Raw genomic sequence first — 13,033 nt, 5'->3', positions numbered from 1 at the left:
TAAGACATGAATAGAGCGAGCGTTGCGACGAGGCTGCTCCCCGTGCATGCTGGGAACTATAGTCCGCAAATAGCCTAGGGAACCATTCATTAGTTTTGCGCACGGCCCAGGACGCGGCTGAGGGCCAGTGTGTTTTGGGAATTGTGGTTTTGGGTGGACCGCAGTGCTTGCCGGGAACTGTAGTCTAGTGAGGTAATCGCAGCATGACCGACTCGTAGCCTGTTACTGGGTCTCCTCCCTTTGATTCCCCACCCCCCGAACAACTAAGAGGGTGGGGTTTCCGGGGGTGGGTTTTTGTCGGTTCAGAATTCCCTGGATGTGGACATTAGCTTGGAATTTTCCAGAAAGGTTGTAAGTAAGTTCTAGATTTTGTGTAGTGCGGTTTGATTCTTTCCTTTGATGAGGGGGTTGGTGTGTCCGTATGTTGGGATTAATTGCTTAGTGTTCTTGTAGGTCTGTCGCCATGGTGAAGGAGACTCTGTATTATGATGTGCTGGGGGTGAAGCCCAGTGCTTCTGCTGAGGAGCTGAAGAAGGCGTACCGTAAACTGGCCTTAAAATATCACCCTGATAAGAACCCTAACGAGGGTGAGAAGGTTAGTGTTGAGGGAGCGGGATCTGGACCGAAGCTGCTGAGGGTTGGGGGAGTCGTCCCTGATTTTTGCCTAGGGGCTGACTGAAGCGAGGGGCTTGGATGGGGAGATTATAAAGACCCTTCCAGATATTGTTGCTGCTTTTGGAGGGGAGAGGTTTGGTTTGGGGGGACCCTGTTGTCTGTGGGGAGGGAAGTGTTCTCTTGCCAGGGGCCTGGTTGGAGTGGGGAGGGGGGTCTAATGGTAAATTGAGGGACCCTGTGGGGAGGTCGGTAGGAATGAGAGCCCCTGGTGGAGAGAGGGGTTCTGGCTGGACCTGATGGGGGGAGGGGGGGGGGAATGGGCACTTGAGGGAGGATTGTCAGGTTGGGGGCAGGGGGAATGGACTCCTGAGGGAGCTGCTGCTTAAAGATTGGGGTCTGAGGCTTAATGTGCATCTTTCACAGTTCAAACAGATTTCCCAAGCCTATGAGATACTGTCTGACCAGAAGAAGAGAGATCTGTATGATAAAGGTGGTGAGCAGGCTGTCAAAGAGGGTGGCTCCAGTAGTAGTTTTGGGTCACCCATGGACATATTTGACTTGTTCTTTGGAGGTGGTGGGAGGATGCAAAGGGAGAGACGAGGTAATGTTCCTACTTCTGATGCTGCTCTAGACTTAACAGTATGACCATTGTATGTGAAAGAGTGCTGAAGTTTGCCTTGGGTGAATAGTGTGGCTTGCAAGACTGCATCAAGGCTATTAAAATGATCTTATAGCTGTATTCTGGAAACCATATAAAACTGTTGTTAGCCTTTAAAGCCTAAAATGAGTAGGGAAAGGAGTACCTGTGTAATGAGAAGGGTACACATATTTTATACACTGGTAGTTCAGATCTGTGAGTTGTCTTATGTTAATTTAATACCTAGCTAGACTCTGCATTTGGGAAGCCTTTTTCTAAGGATAAGCCTACCTTTTAATAAAACAGAACAGGAATGGGATGGTAAAAAGTATCTTACTTGGTAACTAAGGTACTGCAAGTGTACTGTCAAAATCTGAGTTTTTAAATCACTTCTAGCTGAAAGACCTTAGTTAAAAAGTAGCAGCATATAAATAAAGTGAACAAAGCATTTTTCATTTATGAGATCTCATTGTTCTTCTGTACTGTCCAGTGGAATTGGGTTAAAGCTGCAGTAAAGCTAAAATGCCGATCCAAATTGAAGTTCAGACCAATAGTATCAGCAAAGATGTCAATATTAATTTTAAAACTATGTTTAAGAGTAGTGCTGACTATATCACTTCTTAGTTTATATGCAGTGCTGATAAATGAAAGAAAAGAAGGTCTTATATCAGAATGTCATACAGCAAAACATTTTCAGTAAGCAAGAACTCGTTAGCCTTACCATGGATTTGATTAGAACTTTAGCTCGGCAAAACCAGTTCCTTATTGTAAAAATCCAATTGCCCAACTGTTTTGGGAAAACTTCCAGGGGGAAGGGGGGAGTAGGGGTGGCAGTAGTATTTAATTGGCTGTAGGAACTGTCTCCTACTTTCCTGTGGTTATCCAAACATACTTGTCTATTTTCACCCTTTAGACAAAGTTAAAATCTGAAACCTAAATCTCAGTGTATTTTGTTCTTATTATTATTGCTTATACTTTCATGGAGGAGTCTTCTGGCTCCTTCTGAAAAAGATTACTAAGAAAGCAATGATAATTGTTACATAATTGTAAGATTAAATAGGAAAAAGCTATTGATAACAGCAGTAGATAAATAGGAAGTGTTAAAGCTTTTAAAGGCTTATTCTAATGCAATTTGAACATAGTAACATGGGAAACTTATAATTTTGGATTCAAGCTATCACATTTAAATAAATATACTCTCCCTTCCCTCCCTTTCCCTTATAGGCAAAAATGTTGTTCATCAGTTGTCGATAAGCTTAGAAGATCTGTATAATGGTGCAACAAGAAAGCTGGCTTTGCAGAAGAATGTGATCTGTGACAAATGCGAAGGTAATTTAAACACTAAAACTAGACATTAGTTATTTCTGAAGCTCCAAATGTATTTTGACCTTCTGGTTTCTTCTGGAAATATAACTGTTTGATTTTTCACTCTGTCGTCAGGTCGTGGTGGTAGGAAGGGTGCAATAGAATGCTGTCCTAATTGCAGAGGCACAGGCATGCAAATCAGAATTCACCAGATTGGTCCAGGAATGGTGCAACAGATTCAGTCTGTATGTATGGAGTGTCAGGGGCATGGGGAGCGTATTAGCCCCAAGGACCGGTGCAAGAGCTGCACTGGCAGAAAAATTGTTAGAGAGAAGAAGATTCTAGAAGTTCACATTGACAAAGGTAAGGGTTTTACTAACTTGGAGTATTATATTTAAATAGATTGTCATTGGGGCTGGTGGTTTGTGGGGTTTTTTTAGCACTAAAACAGGAGTTTCGCGCATGGTGTTGATCCCTCGTTATAATGAGTAACAGTTGGATATGCAATTCAGTACAATAGCCTGTTCCTACTCTTTAAAGGTAGACTTGCCTTTAAGCAAGAGTGATTACTTGTGTATTAGTGCCCGCTTACTATATACATTACTAAGTGTTAATCCCAAAGCTTGTAATGATGCAAGTAGTAAACTAATCTCCATAAGAGCAGGTTCAGAAGTAAAAATGCTGACCAGTTAATTGGATTGATAAAAAATCAAATACATCACTTTTAGCTTATTAAGCAAGTTTAACTATTATCTTGACATTTTGGAGACCCTACAGAATCTGATCACTTTTATGGCATTTTACTGTGAAGGGGAGGACCAGGTCTTCTGAAGTGTGAAGACATTGCTAAGCCTATAATGCTTAGAATTTATTTTGTTATGTCACCCTGATGACATTGTGTCCTTTATGTCTGGCAAAACTTAATTCAGAATTTAAATCCCCAGAATGATAAGGGAATGTGAGGCGATTTAGCAACAAACACTTTTCTTCACAGTAGGCTGCTCAAAAGTAGGTGGGAGCGGTCTTTGGAGGAGTTGGAGTTGAAAGATAAAATGCGTTGGCAAGCATGTGGCTTACAATAGACTCGTACCTAACAGTAATGAGTAACTGTTTTGCATCTCTACTTAAGCGTGCTTTATGTAATGTCTCATCTTTAAGAGGAGGAATATGATAGGAACACTAAACTTGAAGCTTGGCAAGAGTATATCACTGATATTTTTAAACACCGTTTTAAAAGTTACTGAAAAGAGCAAAATTTTGACTATTGTAGTCATCCCGGTTTTCTACCAGGTAGCATGAGGCTGCTAGAATTAATAGTGCAATAACCCTTCTGTAGGTGAAGTTGCTTTCTTGAGTGACAGTCACGCTGCTAGGAAGAGTGCTTCCTAAACTGAAGGCATTGAGATCTTTTCTCTCAAGTAGTTCTGCTACAGACTTAAGAGACTTATCAGCTTCTTAAAGCAAGCTTTGTGTGCAGCGTTTCTTCTACGCCTCTTCTGTAGTGGTTGTGCATATGACAGAAGCCATCTTGATAATAGTTCCCTCAAGGATTTTTATCTTGGCAGGTGACTAATTTCTACTAGAATGGGATTTCATGCTTATGAAACGTAGCTCAAGTTGGCAGTACTAACATGTTTTGGAAAGATAAGTTGGTAAGATACTTGCTTCAAGCAAAGGTCCTAATGTTGCAATCTCAAGGTTCAGTAATATCCTAAGTACAAGCTAGTGCCTATTAAAATATTTCACATTGTTACATTTGAGAGGAAAGAAAAAAGAAAAAGCTGAAATATGTGGTCTCTGCAATAGGAATGAAGGATGGTCAGAAAATAACATTCCATGGTGAAGGGGACCAAGAGCCAGGACTAGAGCCAGGGGACATAATTATCGTCTTAGATCAAAAAGATCACCCTACGCTTACAAGGTAAACTCCATGAGTCTTTATGCATGCTCCTGAGATGCTTGTCTTCAAGCTTCCTCTGTTACCACTGGCTGTTTTTAGTAACTGGAAATGTTGTCAGATAGGACTATATGTCTAGAGCTCACTTGTGAGTCGGTTTGGGCTGTCAGATATTGACATATTTATAGAAGTACTGGTAGAACTAGTCAAAGCAGTTGGTGCTCTAAACGTACAAGATTTGTGGTTATATGGTTTATTTTTTGGGTTGTTTGGAGTGAGTTTTTTTCTTTCTCTGAGGGTGGGAGAGGAAGTAAGACAAACCTAAGGGAGTTATGGATATTGGGAATTCACAAACTTCTAAGGACTACCAATGTTGGAAAATAATTGTTTCTTAATAACTGTGAATATCTTTAGCAGTTGTTGTCTTACTAATTCCTTGTTCTTGCCTCCTTCTGTGAAAGTCTTACAACACCAAACTCTGATCTAGCATAGGCAACTGCTTGTTATGTAGTTTCTTTTGCCTTGAAGCCAAGCTTCAGTGCTTGTGCTATTTCTCAGGATCCTGTTTATGGCCGCATTATGGTCAGAAGTGTGCATCCTATATGCATAATATCAAGGTGATCTGCCTCCTATGTGTTTTCCTTGCCTGAATGCATTGGGTAACATGAGGAATGGAGAGGACTGATAATTTGCAGAAGTGGAACTGAACTGAGTAGTGTCAACTATGTTAGTCAAGTACTTCACATTGCCTAACAATGTTGCTTTGTGTTAAAGTCCATTGTTTCAAGTTACTTTGTGGAATGAGTCTGTCATGTAGTAGCTTCTCTTCTGGAAAAAGCAGAACTTTGGCCACCTCTAGAAGATGAGCAGTAGGTACCAAGTGCAACTAACTGCTGCTCAGAGCATTCATGAGGGGAACAATGGGTTGGTCTCTTAACGTGGGGGCACTTAGTCTAACAGCTCATCCCTTTGTCCCAGTAAGTAGAAATGACAGGTCAAAGGCTCTAGTGTAGCCTGTAGTCAATCCGATCAGCAGTCTTGTATGGTGCTTAACTCCAGAAGCTGGTGCCAAAACTTTGTGCTGAGGCAGGACAGATGGAATACTACTGTTAGCAGCTTCCAGCATCGAGCTCACAGATTAAAGAATCGGAACCTTCATGGCATTTGGCAGGCTAGTGATGAGCAATTTTCTCTACCCAGCTTCCAGTGAAACCAGGTGATGAATCAGTTGTGTCAAAGGGTATGTCTGGTCCATGCATTTATTATGTTACCTGGGACTTGAAGTTCTGACTGTACTGGAGTGTTGATGTCCATCCCCTGCACTGGCTTCAGCTTTAACGTCCTTAGATGTTCCTTGATATCAGTAGCTTTGTGGGGTTATGCTGAGGTAATGCCGCTTCTGGAGCAGATGGAATGTACCTCCTGTCCCTTCAGGGTCTAAAACTTTCCAGGCAAGTCTCTTTCCAGACACCTTTAAATTCATCCTTTTTAACAGGTCCAAGTCCTTTTAATAGGTTTGAGGTGCCCTTAAACTAACCAACTCCTGAACATCCCAGCACATGCAGACATCATTTGTGCTGACTTTAATGTAATTTCTTTAATTCTCAGTTCTGACTTAACTAGATGCATCCTGGTTTCATCTAGAAGCTCCTTTCAGAGTGACTCAGAGTTGCTTTCTAAACTTCCTTACCACCAGACCTTCAGAGGGAGTGTAGGAGACTCTGAAGGAGGCAACTGAGGCATAGGAGAGATGATTCCCTTACAGACTTCTTTCAGTCCTGTCTTAAAACCTAGCTGGTTGTTACTAGATATATTTTGTTGTTTAGTTGGTAGTAGGTGTTGCAGTTACTACCTTATGACAATTTCAAGCCTCTGGCTTTACACTGCTCATAAAGCTAAGTCCTATTTTGTTCTTGTGATTCCATTTGGAAGGCTCTTTGAGGATGCTGATACCTAAATATATTCAAGTTAAATATCAAGCTTAACTTCTTGCAACTAACTTGTACCTGCCTGTGTACATCAATGTATACAATAAATGTATACAACTGTCTTCCTTAATATTTATACTACAGTATCTATAAGCAATTGCATTCACCCCATTTTGCAAATCAAGCTCTTCTAGTGTTGAGGAGGGAGTTTTACTTGAGTTGTCATCTAATGTAGCTGAACAGAAATGTATGAGACTTGGAATTTTGCTACCATCTTGTTCAGTGGCACAAATACTTTCCTATTTCTGCTGGAAATAATTTTTGTGACTGGAACACTTGACCTAGTAATTTCATTGCTACCTTTACGCTTAATCATCTCCATCGGAGCTTGCTGCATATATTAAGGTTTTAGTCTTCATGTGACCTAGAATTTTGTATTGATAAATCCCCAGTTGGGCATCAGCCTTCAAGGCCAACTGGTTAACTAACTTCTTGCTCCATATCTTTGTTTACTGTAGTCCAGATGAGAATACTGTCCCACAGCTATCTTAATTTAAAAATCATTGCAAAGTATTTAGCATCTAAGGTACATATGGACATGAAATGAAATACAGGAAATTCCACTTAAAAAGAAACTTTTTTTTACTTGGGAGTGGTGGTGTCAAACACCGGAATGGATTGCCCAGAAAATCTGTGGGGTTTCCATCCTTATAGTTATTCAAAACCCGACTGGACATGGCCCTGACCAACCTGCTCTAGTTGACCCTGCTTTGAGCAGGGGGGTTGGACTAGAGACCTCCAAAGGGCCCCTTCCAACCTCACCTATTCCATGATTCTTTGATAGTTTATCCAGCTGCATTTAAAAGGCCCCCTTACTTACAACACAGGATTGAGTGTTCTTAAGTGTTCAGGCTGTCCCCTTCTCCATGTTAAAATTTCTCTTTTTAAACTGATTAGTGAAGTCAAGAGTTGTTTCTGACGTCTCTTGAAATAAAAGTTTAGTTCTGAGCTCCCTGTGTTTTGTTTTCAGTCTCACTAAAATTACTGTATCTACTTCATCTACAGTAACCTTCAGGTTATTATTTTTAATAGCAGAAATTATTAACTCTTTGTTTGGCTGAATTGTTTCAAATTAAGATTTCTTTAAGCAGAAATGCTCAAGCTTTCACACTTGCAGTGGTGCTTACTGCAGACTAGGGAGATCCAGGTGATCCATTGAATTCCTAAAATGGCATTGAATGAAATTCTTCAGCAAAGGGTTTTTGAATATACTAAACCACTGAGGAGTGGAAGGGAATATTACATGGATAAATGACTGGATAAGAAGTAGGAAACCAGGTAAGAATATAATTCCGTCTGATAAAGAAACGTGATGGGACCCCGAATGAGTCCTAAAAAGAGCTGCACTGGGGAACCTTTAATTTCATTTAAACTCTGAGGCGGTGACTTGTTGATGATACAGAACTTTTTACAGGGTAAGGAAGATGGAAGTTGGTTAGAGTTGCAGAATGATTGCATGATATAATGCAACAAACATGACAATTTAAGTTGAATGTTAAATGTAAAATGAAGTGCATAAACTTAAATACTTGCACAATAGTGGGATCTCAGCAGTACCAAAATGTTGGTTGTAACAGATCTATGAATAGATCATCTCAATGCTAAGAAGCAAGTAAAATGTTAGGAATTCCAGGGGGGACATGGGACGACGACAACAAAGCCCATTGCTGTATATATAAAATCTGTGGTGTGACTGCACCTTGAATACTGCATGTAATGCAGATTTTACATTGTAAAGTGTGGTGGGTTGACCCCAGCCAGCAGCCAAGCACCCACAGAGTTGCTTGCTTACTCCCCTCCCCCCGCATCCTGAGGGAGAGAATAGGAAGAGCAAAAGCAAGAAAACTTGTGGTTCAAGATAAAGATAGTTTAATAGGTGAAAGTAAGTCACAAATCTAAAATGCAGCACCGCATGGTCTGCTATGAAGAAAGTTATCTCCATCCCAGTCAAACCCAGTACACAAAGATACAGTAGAACTGGAGAATCTTAAAGAAGGGTAATGAGGAAAAGATAGAATAGCTTCTGTGTGGAGAGTGATTTTTTATTTATTTATTTATTTTTTAAGTAGATCCTTCCTTGTAGAAAAGAGGGGAGGAAGAAAGAGGGAGAATTTGTGTAGGACCAACTGTTGTCCGTCTCTTAGTATCACTTGAGATATTACAGTTACTATTACCAACAGGACAAGAGGCAGTGGGCACAAACTTAAGCGCAGGAGGTTCTGTCTGAATGTAAGGAAACACTTTTTCACTGTGAGGGTGACCAAGCATTGGAACAGGTTGCCCAGAGAGGTCATGGAATCTCCCTCCTTGGAGATATTCAAAAGCTGTCTGGACATGGTCCTGGGCAGCCTGCTCCAGGTGACTCTGCTTGAGCAGAGGAGCCGGACCAGGTGACCTCCAGAGGTTCCTTCCAACCTCAACCGTTCTGTGGTTCTGTGAGGTTCAGAACTGGAAGTGACGCTTTGTATGTGGTTATGGAAATCTTTGGCATAAGATGCTGTCAATGGTTGATAGCCATCAATAGATTTCATGAAAGGGAGGGAAAAAATAAAACTACACTTCCAGGTTAAAGTCCTTGAGATGTCCTGATAAGGGCTGGAAGCTGAGTGTATTCTGGGGCAGTGTTGTGTGCTTGCCTTGCTCTTGTACTCTTCCCTAGGCATCTGCTCTTTAAGTGAGGATATTTAAATTAGTCAAAGATCAGCTTTACCAGATTAGGGCAGCAGCCTGATCTCAGGGAAGTTGGTCTCCCCTAATGATGTAACTAAGTAGAAGGAAGAAGAAGGTACAAAATCATATTAGATCCCTAGTGTTGCCCACAACATCTGAAAGCCAGAAATTATGTTGGAGAAGAATAAAACAGATTGATTAAAACAGTGTTGCTGCGTCTTGTTTCTTTAGATGATTGTGCTAATATATGACAGTATTGTGCAAATTTTTGTCCAATTTGGACAATGCTAAAGAAGGGATTAATTGTCCCAGCAGTAGAAGTTTGGAGGCTGAGACAAACCTTTTCCCAGAAGGGGGAAAGCATAGTGAAATGAAACTGAATGCTGTTGAGTGTGATATGGTTTGGGGGGGTTAGCTTTTGAATAACTGTCCTTGAGTAGTAAATGGCTCTTATCACAGGTATTATCCCTGAAGTAGTTGGTTTAGTTAATAGTTAATGTTCTCTATTTTACTGGTCAGGCTTCTTAGTATTAAGATTCCAACTTTATTGTCTTTACCAAATTTAATACCTGAGTTAGGCATGGTCCTTCTCGCTCTTCCTATTCCCACACCCCTGACTATTGTTGCTTGGTTCTACCATAGGCAAGGGGAAGACCTTGTTATGTGCATGGATATACAGCTGGTTGAAGCACTGTGTGGCTTTCAAAAGCCTATCACAACACTGGATAATAGAACTATAATTATTACTTCTCATCCTGGTAAGTGTTGGTTTGCTTTGTGCTAAAAAAATCTGTACGTCCAGCAAATGTAAGCTGAAAAGCAAGCAATTAGCATAGGGGAGCAGAAAGGATTGATCCTTAAAATACTACTTCTTCCTCACCCCACCCCCCACCCCCAAGTCTTTACAGCAGAGAGCTTTAAACAAATAAAAGTTTTCCTTAGTGGGCAACAGTAACTACATGTTTCTTCGTATGACACAGTAACAAACTTTACTTCATGGATGTGCTGATATCCTGAGGATACTCAAGGTCTCTGAAGATAAATTTTTCAGACTTGGAACTCATGGAATACTTGACATTCATAGGTATGCTCCCTTTGAGAAGCATACAAAATGGTAGAATATAGCATAGATGTGTACCTGTTCTCCTACACAAAAGCTATGGGGCAGTAGGTCCCTATTAGACTACAGGATATCAGTATAGTTGTTGAAACACAGCTTACAAGGCTGCACAAATGCATACTGAAAGGAATTTAAACTAAAATTGCTTGTTTTGCCTGCCTGGATTTTTTTTCTTATTTTTTTATTTACTTAAGGCCAGACTGTCAAACATGGGGATATTAAATGTGTGCTGAATGAAGGCATGCCAGTATATCGTAGGCCATACGAAAAAGGACGTCTAATCATAGAGTTCAAGGTAAGCGAATCAGCTTCCATGATACAGCTTAACACTGAACATGCAAAACTTCAACCTTAAGTAATAACTCAAGCAAGAAGAGACGCTAATCAAGTGTCTTGTTTAGTGCGTTTCTTGCAGTGTGGTCAGATAACCTAATGCAATGCACAAGGCTACAGACTGAAGGTATCCAATTCTTTCTTGTACTGGTTTTGGCTGGGATAGAGTTAATTTTCTTCATAGTAGCCTGTATGGGGCTGTGTTTTGGATTTGTGCTGAAAACAGTGTTGATAATACAGGGATGTTTTCGTTATTGCTGAGCGGTGCTTACACAGAGTCAAGGCCTTTTTTGCTTCTCTCACTGCCCCACCAGCAAGTGTAGGGTGGGGGTGCCCGAGAACTTGGGAGGGGACACGGCCAGGACAGCTGACCCCAACTGACAAAAGGGATATTCCATACTATATGATGTCATGCTCAGCAATAAAAGCTAGGGGGAAGAAGGAGGAAGGGGGGACGTTCGGAGTTATGGCGTTTGTCTTCCCAAGTAACCATTATGCGTGCTGAGGCCCTGCTTTCCTGGAAATGGCTAAACGCCTGCCTGCCGATGGGAAATTGTGAACAAATTCCTTATTTTGCTTTGCTTGCGCACGCAGTTTTTGCTTTACTTATTAAACTATCCTTATCTCAACCCACAAGTTCTTTCACTTTTAATCTTCCGATTCTCTCTCCCATCCCTCTGAGTGTGGGGGAGTGAGTTAGTGGCTGTGTGGTGCTTAGCTGCTGGCCGGGGTTAAATCGCGACATTTCTAAATAGCTCTTTACTGAAAATATACTAAGTACTGAAATAACTTGTTTGGATATCCTGTGAATTTTCATGTTTGACATGTTTTTTGGCCTCCAACGTGTCTTAGGAAGAACTGAAATATAACTGACCTTGTATTGGAACAAGGGGATCAGCTAGTCAATTGTAATTGCTGAAGAGTTTCATTAGTACTGATGGGAGGGGAATCCGGGTAATCTCTAACTGCTATGTCCCCCTACTCTGGCTTTAGCTGAGGATATCTTTTAGCCCTTTCAACATGGCAGTCTGGGGCAGAAAAAAGACTGAACTAGCCAAGACAGTGAAGTTGCCAAATATAGTAGAAATGCACTTTTGGCAGCTGTGAAAGACTGGCAAGTGACCTAATTATTTCCTTAGCAATGGGTTTTCAAGTCTTCTGTAATTATAAAGCTGATGCTGGCAGATAATTGATCTGTAGTAAGTGAGATAGAGGCCAGTTAAAGCCAAATTCAGTAAGTGCAGCTCTTTATTTCAGGTGAACTTCCCAGGTAGTGGCTTCTTCTCCTCAGATAAGTTGTATTTGCTGGAAAAACTGCTACCTGCAAGGCAGGAAGTAGAAGAAACTGAGGAAATGGAACAAGTGGATTTAATGGACTTTGATCCAGCTCAAGACAGAAGACATTGCTATAATGGAGAAGCCTATGAAGATGATGAGCATCACCCTGGAGGTGGTGTTGAATGTCAGACTTCTTAAAAGGGACAGTTAATAACCACTGTGATGCCACTTTTATATGTGTCAGTAGACAAGTGAAGGACTACAGGTGATTCACCCTCACTTCCTGATATATTTTTTTTGTTGTTGCTGTTAAATTCAGCTATAGTTCATTCTAAAAGCATAAATAAATTAAGGTGGTAATGTGAAAAATGACTTTGCAATTTGTATAAAGCTCCAGAATGCAAGTGCAGATCAAGTTGATCACAAACACTGTCTGTCAGACAAGCAGTCTGGAATAGTTTTCTTGACTAAATCTGCAATTCTTTTATCTGTGTTCAAGTGCCTGGTCTGTAGTGTTCTTGATGCTCTGCAGAGCTGCAGTTTACTGAAGGATGCACAAGTACTTCTAATATAATAGAATATTATCAAGATATATCTACCGTTTTTGGATTTGCACTGCTGTTTGTCAAATCAGAACTTGCTCTATAATGCAAATGTGTAATATGTGAACCTGACACAAATTTGTTTAATTTTTTTCACGTCCATTAAACTTGTGTGATTTACCAGTTTATTTAAGAATTAATGGTTTCTTGGTCTGCCAGCTTTAGTCCTGATGGAGTGAGCTAGTCCTAAAACTTTTTGTTTCTAACCAGCTGCTACTTAAATATTGTTCTGTGCTATGCTGTGTATAGCCAATGTAGGTTGTTCATGACTAAAATACAGAATCTGTGTTGACCTACTGCCATGTGAAGCTTGACTTCCACCTTCATTATTGAAATCATGTAATCTATAGTGATGTGTTAAGTAAAGCAGTAGCAGATGAGGTCATAGGAATAGGTGAGCCTGTAGAGGAGAAAAGCAGAGAGGTATTATTTTAACTTGGTTCTGTCTGAATGTTCTAATCATTGTAGATGAAAAATTTCAATGTAATTCTAACATTTTTCAATGTTGCTTTTCTTAGACCAGTTTTCAGTTTAAGAAAACTCAGTTCTAGACTGCTAATCCTAGTACAAATATGCTATTTTATAGAC

The 13,033-nt window shown here is 40.6% G+C and overlaps 1 protein-coding gene across 1 annotated transcript; it reads left to right on the top strand.

Moving 5' to 3' along the window:
• Positions 1-257: 257 nt before the first annotated feature.
• On the top strand, positions 258-12,653 carry LOC104019033 (dnaJ homolog subfamily A member 1). Its single transcript, XM_009472249.2, has 9 exons — positions 258-355; positions 454-595; positions 1,039-1,216; positions 2,477-2,581; positions 2,693-2,920; positions 4,364-4,478; positions 9,755-9,870; positions 10,427-10,527; positions 11,823-12,653. Exons 2-9 carry the CDS (start codon positions 464-466, stop codon positions 12,039-12,041), a joined length of 1,194 nt encoding a protein of 397 aa, XP_009470524.2. The 5' UTR covers positions 258-355; positions 454-463; the 3' UTR covers positions 12,042-12,653.
• The last annotated feature ends 380 nt before the right edge of the window (positions 12,654-13,033 follow it).

This window comes from Nipponia nippon, unplaced genomic scaffold, assembly GCF_047370975.1.
Source record: "Nipponia nippon isolate SJK-2023a ecotype South Korea unplaced genomic scaffold, ASM4737097v1 scaffold_118, whole genome shotgun sequence".
NCBI classification, from domain to species: domain Eukaryota; kingdom Metazoa; phylum Chordata; class Aves; order Pelecaniformes; family Threskiornithidae; genus Nipponia; species Nipponia nippon.
This window is presented reverse-complemented; position numbering and strand designations above follow the sequence as displayed.